The sequence below is a fragment of the Heterodontus francisci genome, chromosome 8 (genome assembly GCF_036365525.1).
Source record: "Heterodontus francisci isolate sHetFra1 chromosome 8, sHetFra1.hap1, whole genome shotgun sequence".
Taxonomy (NCBI): Eukaryota; Metazoa; Chordata; class Chondrichthyes; order Heterodontiformes; family Heterodontidae; genus Heterodontus; species Heterodontus francisci.
Window position 1 is genome coordinate 120111384 of NC_090378.1, and position 13399 is coordinate 120124782.

At 45.0% G+C, this 13399-nt stretch overlaps 1 long non-coding RNA gene and 1 gene segment (V, D, J or C); one reads left to right on the plus strand and one right to left on the minus strand.

Annotated features, from left to right (window-relative positions):
- Window positions 1-3436: 3436 nt before the first annotated feature.
- LOC137373113 (Ig kappa chain V region Mem5-like) overlaps window positions 3437-13399 on the minus strand; it is an 89661-nt gene continuing 79698 nt past the window's right edge. The window contains 2 exon segments of the V gene segment in view: window positions 3437-4316; window positions 12045-12083. Coding sequence covers window positions 3988-4316; window positions 12045-12083 — 368 coding nt within the window.
- LOC137373114 (uncharacterized) overlaps window positions 11674-13399 on the plus strand; it is an 89886-nt gene continuing 88160 nt past the window's right edge. Inside the window, exon 1 of the long non-coding RNA XR_010975587.1 lies at window positions 11674-11838. This is a non-coding gene — a long non-coding RNA (uncharacterized lncRNA). The remainder of the gene's footprint in view (window positions 11839-13399) is intronic.

The window sequence follows — 13399 nt, forward strand, 5'->3', positions numbered from 1 at the left end:
AGAGACACACACCTACAGACAGTACTGGGTAACACACTCAAACTCAGAGATACACACCTACAGACAGTACTGGGTAACACACTCAAACTCAGAGATACACACCTACAGACAGTACTGGGTAACACACTCAAACTCAGAGACACACACCTACAGACAGTACTGGGTAACACACTCAAACTCAGAGACACACACCTACAGACAGTACTGGGTAACAGACTCAAACTCAGAGACACACACCTACAGACAGTACTGGGTAACACACTCAAACTCAGAGACACACACCTACAGACAGTGCTGGGTAACACACTCACACTCAGAGACACACACCTACAGACAGTACTGGGTAACACACTCAAACTCAGAGACACACACCTACAGACAGTACTGGGTAACACACTCACACTCAGAGACACACACCTACAGACAGTACTGGGTAACACACTCACACTCAGAGACACACACCTACAGACAGTACAGGGTAACACACTCACACTCAGAGACACACACCTACAGACAGTACTGGGTAACACACTCAAACTCAGAGACACACACCTACAGACAGTACTGGGTAACACACCCACACTCAGAGATACACACCTCCAGACAGAACTGGGTAGCACACCCACACTCAGAGATACACACCTACCGACAGAACTGGGTAACTCACCCACAATCAGAGATACACACCTGCAGACAGTACTGGGTAACACACTCAAACTCAGAGACACACACCTACAGACAGTACTGGGTAACACACTCAAACTCAGAGACACACACCTACAGACAGTACTGGGTAACAGACCCATACTCAGAGACACACACCTGCAGACAGTACTGTTTAACACACCCACACTCAGAGACACACACCTGCAGACAGTACTGGGTAAGACACATACTCAGAGACACGCACCTACAGACAGTACTGGGTAACACACCCACACTCAGAGACACACACCTGCAGACAGTACTGGGTAAGACACATACTCAGAGACACGCACCTACAGACAGTACTGGGTAACACACCTTCACTCAGAGACACAAACCTACAGACAGTACTGGGTAACACACCCACACTCAGAGACACACACCTGCAGACAGTACTGGGTAAGACACACAGTCAGAGACACACACCTACAGACAGTACTGGGTAACAGACCCATACTCAGAGGAACCCACCAAATGACTGCACTGTGTAATACACACATACTTAGACGTACACACCTACTGAGAGTACTGGATAGCTATGAAGAGAGACTGGATAGGCTAGGGTTCTTTTCCTTCGAGCAGAGAAGGCTGATGGATGACCTGATTGAGGTATATAAAATTATGAGGTGCATTGATAGGATAGATAGGAAGAAACCTTTTGCCTTAGTGGAGGGGTCAATAACCAGTGTGCATAGATTGAAGCTAAGAGGCAGGAGGCTTAGAGGAAAAGAATTTTCACCCAGAGGGTGGTGCGAATCTGGAACGCACTGCCTGAAGACTTGGTAGAGGCAGGAACCCTCACAACATTTAAGATGTATTTAGATGAGCACTTGAAATGCCATAGCATACAAGGCTACGGGCCAAGTGCCAGAAAATGTGATTAGAATAAATCGGTGCTTGATGGTTGGCAAAGACACGATGGGCTGAAGGGCCTGGTTCTGTGCTGTATAACTCTATGATTCTATAACACACCCACACTCAGAATCACACACCTACAGACAGTACTGGGTAACCCACACACACTCAGAGACACAAACCTACAGACAGGACAGGGTAACCCACACACACTCAGACACACACACCTACAGACAGGACAGGGTAACCCACACACACTCAGACACGCACACTTACAGACAGTATAGGGTAACCCACACACACTCAGACACACACACCTACAGACAGTACTGGGTGACCCACACACACTCAGACACACACATCTACAGACAGTACAGGGTAACCCACACACACTCAGATACACACACCTACAGACAGTACAGGGTAACCCACACACACTCAGACACACATACCTACAGACAGTACTGGGTAACCCACACACACTCAGACACACACACTGACATACAGTCCTGGGTAACCCACACACACTCAGACACACACACCTCCAGACAATACAGGGTAACCCACACACACTCAGACACACACACCTACAGACAGTACAGGGTAACCCACACACACTCAGACACACACACCTACAGACAGTACAGGGTAACCCACACACACACAGACACACACACCTACAGACAGTACTGTGTAACCCACACACACTCAGACACACACACCGACATACAGTACTGGGTAACCCACACACACTCAGACACACACACCTCCAGACAATACAGGGTAACCCACAAACACTCAGACACACACACCTACAGACAGTACAGGGTAACCCACACACACTCAGACACACACACCTACAGACAGTACAGGGTAACCCACACACACACAGACACACACACCTACAGACAGTACTGTGTAACCCACACACACTCAGACACACACACCGACAGACAGTACAGGGTAACCCACACACACACAGACACACACACCTACAGACAGTACTGTGTAACCCACACACACTCAGACACACACAGCAACATACAGTACTGGGTAACCCACACATACTCAGACACACACACCTACAGACAGTACAGGGTAACCCACACACACTCAGACACACACACCTACAGACAGTACAGGGTAACCCACACACACGCAGACACACACACCTACAGACAGTATTGGGTAACCCACACACACTCCGAAACACACACCTACAGGATGTAAATGTGTTGGAATCAGTTCAGAGAAGGTTTATTAGACTAATACTTGGAATGTGCAGGTTTTCCTCTGAGGAAAGGTTGGACAGGTTAGGTTTATATCCACTGGAGTTTAGAAGAGTAAGAGGTGACTTGATGGAGACATATAAGATTCCTGAGGGGTTTTGACAGGGTGGATGTGGAAAGGTTGTTTCTTCTTGTTGAAGAAACTAGAACTTGGGGTCACTATTTAAAAATAAGGTGTCACCCATTTAATACAGAGTTGAGAATTCTTTTATTTCCAAGGGTCGTGACTCTTTGGAACTCTCTTTCTCAAAAGGCGATGGAAGCAGAGTCTATAAATATTTTTAAGGCAGAGGTGGATAGATTCTTGATAAGCAAGGGGGTGAAAGGTTATCATGGGTAGGAGGGAATGTGGTGTTGAGATTACAATCAGATCAGCCATGATCTTATTGAATGGTGGAGCAGGTTCGAGGGGCCGAGTGGCCTACTCCTGCTCCTAATTCATATGTTTGTATTTATGTTTGTAATCAAATCTTATGCTAATGTGCTATTGATTGAGAGTTCAACCAGCCAATCATTAGAATCACTTGCTGAAATACAGCCAATCAACTGACAGGAATGTGGGACATTTCCAAAGTACTCCCGAGACATTTACTGAATATTCTTAATGTTTATTACCTTTTACAGATTTACATTTACAGTAAAAAGACTTGAATAAACAGCTCAGTGAGAGGAAGCTGGAGAAATTCACAGGGAGAATGAAGGTTTATTAAAACAGTTGTGGAGACTTTCTCAATAACATGAGAATCCTGTCGCTTTAAACAGAGACTAAACTTTAAATTGTAACTGCAGGGTGAGCAGGAAGGAGGTCTGGTTTACTGAAGCAGCGACTTCTGAGGTTCACATTATTTTAGCTCAGCTGACAGTCTTCAGCATCTTAGAGAGGTTTTACTTGGCATCACGAGTCTACATTGTCCAATCAAACACTCCCAGGGCAGGTACAGTACGGGTTAGATACAGAGTAAAGCCCCCTCTACACTGTCCCAATTTAGTGCCTTAACCCCTGATCCTCAGAGGTGTCTCAGACCCAGTCACGAGAAGGAAGAGAGTTGAAATTCCGTGCTGACAATGACCTTTATCCTCCCAGCTCACCCCTGTTATATTTAAAGTTGTGTCTCCTCTGCGGACTGTCTCTAACATTCTACACACATTCTGATCTGCTCACACTCTTACTGAGGGGAGAGGACAGGGTCTCGTGGGTGAGGGCACAGGAGAAGCGGGCGTTGGACTCCCAGTCAGAGCCAGAGAGGGTCAGCAGGCTGCTGACACTGTAGGTGCTGTCCGAAGCTCGCAGGTAATTGCTGGTCTGAACTCCGGCCGAAATGGCTGCACCGTCCTTCTTCCACTCCACCCCCACTTCATCGGGATAGAAGTGATCGGCAAGGCACACCAGGGTGGCAGTGCCCTTGGCCTTGACCTCCTCCGGCGAGGGGGGCATCAGGGTCAGTGTGGGTTGAGACTTCTCTCGGCCTGAAAGAGAAGAGAAAAACTGTTAATCACTGCATGTTTGTGTATTTCTGTGTTCTATTTGTATATTTTTTGCTCTCTGTATATATTTGTGTGTTTTATGTATATATTTGTGTCTTTTGTCGGTATATTTGTGTGTCCTCTGTATATATTTGTGTGTTTTATGTATTTATTTGTGTGTTCTGTCTGTACATTTGTGTATTCTCTGTGTATATTTGTGTGTTCTATGTGTATATTTATGTGTATGTTTCTGTGGGTGTTTCTGTGTTTGGATATGTCACATCAGATAACAGACAGCTGAGTTAATGAACTACGGCTGGTGTTGAATCGTTAGAAATGAGCACCATCACTTCTTAATTTGCCTCGCTTGCTAGGTTTAGTCTAAAATACAAAGACAGTGGATGGTTTGATGTTCAACTGGTTAAATTGTGTTCGACTGCTCTTGGAAGTATGATATGGTAGTTTTTTTTATTCATTCATGGGATGTGGGCGTCGCTGGCCAGGCCAGCATTTATTGCCCATCACTAATAGCCCTTGAGAAGGTGGTGGTGAGCTGCCTTCTTGAACTGCTGCAGTCCATGTGGGGTAGGTACACCCACAGTGCTGTTAGGCAGGGAGTTCCAGGATTTTGACCCAGTGACAGTGAAGGAACGGCGATATAGTTCCAAGTCAGGATGGTGTGTGGCTTGGAGGAGAACTTGCAGGTGGTGGTGTTCCCATGCAACTGCTGGCCTTTCCTCCTAGGTGGCCAGCCTTTGACCTGCTCTTGTAGCCACAGTATTTACAGGGCTACTGCAGTTCAGGTTCTGGTCAATGGTAACCCTCAGGATGTTGATAGTGGGGGATTCAGCGATCGTAATGCCATTGAATGTCAAGGGGAGATGGTTAGATTCTTTCTTATTTGAGATAGTCATTGCCTTTCACTTGTGTGACGCGAATGTTACTTGTTACTTATCAGCCCAAGCGTGGACAGTGTCCAGGTTTTGCTGCATTTCTAGATAGTCTGTTTCCGTTTCTGTGGATTCGCGAATGGTGCTGAAGGTTGTGCAATCATCAGCGAACATCCGCTCTTCTGACCTTATGGTGGAGGGAAGGTCATTGATGAAGCAACTGAAGATGGTTGGGCCTAGGACACTATGCTGAGGAACTCCTGCAGTGACGTCCTGGAGCTGAGATGATTGACCTCCAACAACCACAGCTATCTTCCTTTGTGCTAGGTATGACTCCAAACAGTCGAGAGATTTCCCCCTGATTCACACTGACTCTAGTTTTGCTCGGGCTCCTTGATTCCAGACTCAAATGCTGCCTTGATGACAGTTATTACTGAAATGAGTCTGAAAGAAGGGCAGGAATGGCAGCTCAATATTCCTGATACTGAGTTTCCCAACGGGATAGAGAGGGAGAGAAAAAAGGAGAAGGGTTTCACAATATTAGTCAAAAGAAAAAATCGCAGCTGTGAGGAGGGATGATATTCAAGCAGGATCATCGAATGAGGACATCTGAATGAACGTAGGAACAAAAAAGGGGCAATCACATTGCTGCACTATATATAGACCAGGGGTCGGTAACCTTTATTACCTGAAGAGACTGTTTTCAAAAATATTACCTAAAATAAAAACTACTGGCAGTGTCAAGACCAAAATTCAGCATTTCTAAACCAAATACCTTCTAAATTGCCAAGTGTCTCTGGTAGAATGCACACTTTGTATATATAATAAATAAAATACATGTATTGAATTTATGTATCAATAGAAAAAAAGTCAAAATCAGAATAGGTTTCACTCTGAATTATTGCATTTTTTTGACTTGTTTTTGTATAATTTTGTCAGTAAAGTCAAAATTTTAAAAAAAAATTTAAATTCAGATGTGCAGAATTAAGACAATTTTTTCAGCTATTGATTCTCGTAATAAAAAAGAAGTTTCTAATAGCAGAATAATTTATCATCTCAGTGATATTAGAAACAATAATGGTCACAAACATAAAAGCTGTTCCTCCAATGGAAGCTGTACCACTCAAACAAGTTCATTTAGACAATGATGATGCTTTTCATTTAAATAATCATTTGAAACTATAAAGTACAACATAATGATTAGCCTTTTATCCCCACAATAAAAACACAGTTTACTTTCCTTGACTGAATTTTTTCGGCCTTTTTCATGTTAATGTGATCCAACTGGAAAAGGTTGGCAGCTGTAAATGAGCTGTTAAAGAGTCACATGTGGCTCCGGAGCCGCAGGTTCCAGACTCCTGCTATAGACCCTCAAACAGTCAGAGGGAGAGAGAAGAGCAAATGTGTCGGCAAATTACTGAAAAGTGCAGAAACAACAGGCCAGTAATAGGAGGGGATTTCAACTTTCCAAATATTAACTGGGATAAATTCAGTATAAAAGGTACAGAGGGCGCAGAATTCCTAAAATACATTCGGGAGAACTTTTCTCATCAGTGGAAAGACCAACAAGAGAAGATACAGTTCTGGACTTAGTTTTCAGGAATGAATCTGGGCAGGTGGAAGGGGATCAATGTGAGAGTGTTTTAGTGGCAGTGATTATAATTCAGTTAGATTTAGAGCAGTTATAGAAAAGGATAAAGATGGACCAAGAGTAAATGTTTTAAACTGGGGAAAGGCCAATTTTACTAAGCTGAGATGTGATTTGTCAGAATTAGACTGGAAACAGCTACTTGAAGGTAAATCAGTGTCAGAGCAGTGGGAGGCATTCAAGGAGGAGATAGTGAGGGCTCAGAACAAACATGTTCCCACAAAGAAAAAGGGTGAGACTCCCAAATCTCCATTTACCGCAGATGGCAAAGAGCATACACAGTAGGATAAGGTACAAAAGGGAAACTTATATCGGATACTGAGATCTTGATACTGCAGAAAACCTGGAGAAGTGTAGAGAGTTCAGGGGTGAAATTGAAAAGGAAATTAGGGAAACAAAGAGAGGACATGAAAAAATATTAGCTAGTAAAATCAAGGAAAACCCAAAGATGTTTAATAAATACATAAAGAGCCGGAGAGTCACTAAGAAAAGAGCGGGGTAAATTGGAGTCCAAAAACCTAACCTGTGTGTGGAGGCGGAGGATGTGGACATGTTTCTGAATGAATACTTTGTGCCTTTTTTCACAGAGAGTGACAAAGCAGACATTGTCGTGAAGGAGGAGGAGTGTGAAATCTTGGATGGGATAAACTTAGTGAGGGAGGAAATATTAAGGTGTTTCACATCCTTGAAAATGGATAAATCACCAGGCCCAGGTGAAATGTATCCCAGGCTGCAAAGGAAGCAATGGGAGAAATAGCGGAGGCTCTGATCCTCATTTTCCAATTCTCTCTGGTTAAAGGCATGGTGCCTGAGGACTGGAGGACTGCTAATGTTGTACTGTTGTTTAAAAAGGAAAGAATGGATGGACCAAGTAATTACAGATCAGTCAGCATAACCTCGGCAGTGGGAAAATTATTGGAAAAAGTTCTGAGAGACAGTAAAAACCATCATTTAGAGAAACACGGGATTAATTCAGGACAGTCAGCATGGATTTGTTAAGGGAAGTTTGTGTCTGACTAACGATTACATTTCATGAGGAGGTTACAAGGAGTGTCAAAGTGGGCGTCATGTTTGAAAGAGTCTACATGGATTTTAGCAAGGCCTTTGATAAGATCCCACATGGCAGACTGGTCAGAAAATTAAAAGCCCATGGGATCCAAGGAAAAGTGGGAAATTGGATCAAAAATTGAGTCAGTGACAGGAAGCAAAGTTTTATTGTCGGTGGGTGTTTTTGTGAGTGGAAAGCTGTTTTCAGTGGGGTTCTGCAGGGCTCAGTACTGGGTCCACTGCTGATTATAGTGTCTTTCAATGATTTAGATTTAAATGGAAGGGGTATTAAGAAGTTTGTAGATGATACAAAAATAGGCCTTGCGGTTGATAATGAGGAACAAGGCTGCAGACTGCAGGAAGATATCAATGGACTGGTCAGGTGGGCAGAAAAATAGCAAATGGAATTCAGTCCAGAGAAATGTGAGGTAATGCATTTGGGGAGGACAAACGAGGCAAAGGAATATCCAATAAATGGGATGATACTGAGAAGTGTAGAGGAACTGAGGGACCTTGGAGTTCATGTCCACAGATCCCTGAAGGTAGCAGGACAGCTAGATAAGGTGGTTAAGAAGGCTTACGGGATGCTTGCCCTTATTCGCTGAGGCCTGGAGTATAAGGTTAAGGAGGTTATGCCAGAACTGTAGAAAACACTAGTTAGACCACAGCTAGAAAACTGTGTACAGTTCTGGTCACCACATTACAGGAAGGATGTGATCAAACAAGAGGGGGTACAGAGGAGATTTACGAGGATGTTACCAGGAATGGAGAATTTTACCTATGAGGAAAGATAGGATCGGCTGGGATTGTTATCTCTGGAACAGAGGAGACTGAGGGGAGATTTAATTGAGGTGTATAAAATTATGAGGGGCCTAGATAGAGTGGATAGGAAGGACCTACTTCCCGCAGCAGAGAGGTCAATAACCCAGCGGCATAGATTTAAATTAATTGGTGGAAGGATGAGAGGTGAATTGAGGAGTAATTTTTTCACCCAGAGGGTGTTGGGGGTCTGGAATTCACTGCCTGAAAGGGTGGTAGAGGCAGAAACTCTCATCACATTGAAAAAACACTTGGATATGCACTTGAGGTGCCGAAACCTACAGGGATATGGGAATAAGAGCTGGAAAGTGGAATTAGGTTTGTTAACTCATTTTCAGCTGGCATGGAAACCATGGGCCGAATGGCCTCATCTGCATTGTAAATCTTTCTATGTTTCTCTGTTTAAACGTCTCGAATGAAGGTTTGTCACCAATTCAGCACTGAAATGGTTAATAGTAAGAGTGTTTAAAGACTCAGTGTCCCTTTAAGACACTGTTAACCTGACAGGAAGCTCGAACTGTAGATCAGTCTATCTGGAGGAAACAGGCTCAGTGTTAACAAATCTCAGATCACACACACATCCGGAGAACTTTCTCCGAGAACACTGGAGCAGACTTGTATCAACACATGTCAGAAAGGATTCATGTTGGGTGTCGGTGTGGAAGGTTTTCGATTTCATTTAAAACCTTCTTGTCCAACACTGGGGTGAGGTCAAGGGTGAGGTTATAATCAGTCTCAGTGTACTGGGGTCAGGCAGGGTCACTGCTCCAAATGATCCCATGACCCCTGGAAGGTGAGAGTGTGCGCGAGGGTCAGGATCAGGAGCCTCCAAACTCAAAGAAAGACTTGCATTTCTATAGTGCCTGTCACCACCTCAGGATGTCCCAAAGTGTTTTATGGCCAATTGTGCACAGCAAGATCCCAGACAGCTGAGTGATAATGAGCAGATAATCTGATTTTCAGTGCTGTTGGTTGAGTGATAAACATTGTCCAGAACACCGAGGAGAACTCCCCTGCTCTTCTAATAGCGCAGTGGGATCCTTTACATTCAACTGAGAGGGCAGACGTCAGTTTGTCTCAACTGAAAGACAGCACCTCTGACAATGCAGCACTCCCTCAATACTGCACTGCAGTGTCAGCCTGGATTATGTGCTCCAGTCTCTGGAGTGGGACCTGAAGCCACGACATTCTGACTCAGAGGTGAGAGTGTTACCCACTGAGGCAACACTAACACCTCACAGTCGAATAGCCTGCCATTCTCAACCTCCCGGCTCACACTTGGAGGAATGAGGCCACTTGGGGAGGGTGGAGCTGTGCCCCAGCCAGAGATAGTGCCTTCAGGAGAGAGATGGAGAGCAGATTGTGGGAGACCTGTAGTCTAGAGGGGTGACATTTAACCAGTCGATGGCAGGTGCTGAGCCCTTTCCCCGTAAGTATTATGTAAGTCGATGGGGAAAGTGGGAGGGGCACTAGAGTAACACCTTTGTTGCTGCTGAAACTCTTGCTATCTGCTCGGACATGTCTAATAAACACACAGACAAATCAGACAAACATTAGTCAGTTTTCTGTGGATTTTCTGCTGGGTTCAGCTTTAATTAACTGGGGTATTGTGGGAGCTCCCGGTTAATAAAAAGAGAAGAAAGACTTGTATTTATATCGAGTATTTCACACCTCAGGACCTCCCAAAGTCATTTACAGACAATGAAGGACTTGTTTAAAGAGCAGTCACTGTTGGAATGTAGGAAATGTGGCAGACAATTTGTGCACAGCAAGATCCCACAAACAGCAATGAGGTAAATGAACATTTTTAGTGACGTCGGTTCAGAGATAAATATCAGTGTCATGCAGGCCCCCACCTGCCAAGAATGAGGCACATTAATTTCGCCATATGAACACTGCTTTTTAATCTGTTGCTGGAGTAAAGAAAGAACTTGTTTTTAAAAAACAGCACCACGCCCTTGACTGGAAAGACATTGGCATAATAACAGACAGTACTTGGAAGGGACAAAAGACCATTTCCTGACAAATTCAATCCACAATGGACTTTTGATTACCAGACATTGAGGGTGGAGGAGCTCCCATTCCAGCTTGACTGCTAAGATGGCCGACTACACCATCGGACATGGTCAGACCAGTTTAGTCACATGACTAACTGGCTGTTGTAGTTTTTTGAATTTGAACTTGCCACAGAGAATTTGAACTCAGAAAGCTGTTTGCTCCTGGACTGAAAAGACTTTTCAAGGCTGGCTTGCCACTGTCTCTCTCCCGTCGGCTTTCATCTCTCTCACCAGCTTCAGAAATCATTGAAGACATATGAACCGCAAGAGGGAAAAGTCTCCCACAGTGAACAAAGTTTAAGAAGAATACTGGGCCCCAATGAAAAGCAAGATCTACCGACAAGCAAGGACTACAGTGAGCTCGAAGCACAGTAACAAAAACTCTCTTCAGAGATTGCCTCAAACCTCTGCACTTTATTTTTCTTCTGCTCTTTTCTGTCTCTATTTGCATGTGTGTATCGCATATGCATGCTAGCATGGGGCATGGCGTGTATCCGTACGCGTTAACTGAATTAGAGTTTTAGTTTAAGTTTTAATAAATTTCACCTTTCTTCTTTAAACCTAAGAAAACCTGTTTGTGCTCATTTCTTTGCCTCACAATTGGAAAGCGGTGAACAAGGATTCACCGAGAAGGAGCTCAAAACACAGTGTGTTTCAAATTAAATCTTGTTACAGTAAGACCAGGTGAAGGCTGTGAAAGACCCCGAGAGACTTTCATCACCTGGTCAGAACAATCGACCTGAACTCGACCCAAAGACAAAGCAACTGAGAGTTTCCCCAAAACCCTGGAACACTGAAGCCACTGGATTGGGAGCCCTGCTGTCACTGTTTGTCATCAGAACTTTGACAAGAGATAAGCAGGGAGTGGACAGAACAGAGTTAAAGCTGGGGAAGGGGGGACCTTGGTGTCTCACTGTGCTGGTGCTGAGATCAGTTATATCAGAGACTGTGACAGAGACCCAGAGCTCACACTGAGACTGGCAGGAATCTAGTGAGGGATTTCACTCCATGGAGCAGGAATGTGACCACAGTCTGCAAACGTCCAGATCTCCTCTACACACTCGGTAAATGTTGGTTACTTATATCTTGCTGGTTAAAGGGGGAATGTAACTAAAGAAATACAGCTGGGCACCCTGTTATACACAGTGCTCTTCAATGAACCATTTCATTGACTGCAGCTCCTTTCTAGCACCTTCCACTATTCAGCATTTGTGTTTTAGAATGTTTCAGTATTTAAAGGATTAATAACGGAGGATTGAGGTTTACTTACTCAGTCTGAGCTTGGTTCCTTTACCGAACGTTAACCATACTGACAGCTTCCAGTGCAGGGGCTGTACAATATCCTCTGCTCTCTGTTTCACTCACTCACTCTCACCCTCTCTCTGTCTTTCACTGTCACTGTGTCTTTCTCTCTGTCACTCTTTGCCTGTGTGTATGTGTGTCTCTGTCTCTCACACTCTCTCTATATATATCTATTTGTCTCTGTCTCTATGTGTGCTTCTGTCTGTCTCTGTCTGTGTGTGTCGTTCACAGAGTGTTGCACTCTGTCTCTGCTACTTTGGGTTTCTCTCACATTCTGTCTCTCTCTCATTGTTTTCTCTCACTCTGTCTCTTTCACTCTCTCATTATGTCCCTCTCTCTCACTCCCTGTTACTCTGTCTCTGTCACACGCTCTCTCTCTCTCACACTCTCTCTCAATCTGTCTCTCTCTTTCTCTCACTCACTGTCTCTCTTTCTCACTCTCTCTCACTCTCTCTCTCTTTCTCACTCTCACTATCTCATTCAGTCTCACTCTGTCTCTATTTTTCTCCCTCTCGCTGTCTTTCTCTTTCTCTCTCTCTCACTCTCACACTTTGTCTCTCTTTCTCACTCTGTCTCTCTTTTTCTCCCTCTCACTCTCTCTCTCTTTCTCTCTCTCTCACTTTCTCTCTCTCTGTCTCTCACAGACTGGGATGAATTCTCCCGGTGCCATGGAGACGGGGATCTCATTTGGAGGTTGGGCAGGACTGGGAAAAATACGACGAGCCGTGTCAACATGGCTCCCTGACACATTCCCGCCTCCGGGTTACTTTCCCATGGGTGTACTGGGAACCGGTCATCTGCTGGCTCCATGGAGATGGGCAGACAATTAGAGCAATGAAGTTCACATTTAGGGGCCATTTTTGAGCCGGTGCTGGTATTTTACCAACGTCGGAGCGGCCTCCCCACCCCCGAGTGTGGAGGCCGCCAGTTCAATGGAGGAGCCCTCCCGGCAGCAGGCCAGGGGACCATCGGAGACGGAGACTCTATGTCCCAATGACAGAGCTACAGGGATGAAAAGCTGCAGTCCCGCCTGTGAATAATCCTGTGGAGGAGTTTCCTAACCCTAACCCTCTTCAACCTGATGGCCCAACTGGCTTCAGCCCTTTGTATTTTACTATTCCTCTGCAGGCAGCCGAGGGCATCTCCATGTTGAGGGGCCCTCACTCTCGCCTGCCTGTTTCAGCAGGGCCCACCTCTCCCGGTGGAGCTGCCAGCCTGACATCACTGTGGGCCCTCTGATTGGGCCTGCAGGCTCGGGAGCCTGACCGCCATCATTAATAGGACAGTGAGTGTGGAGGTGACCAATTAGGAGGCTGCCTCCCA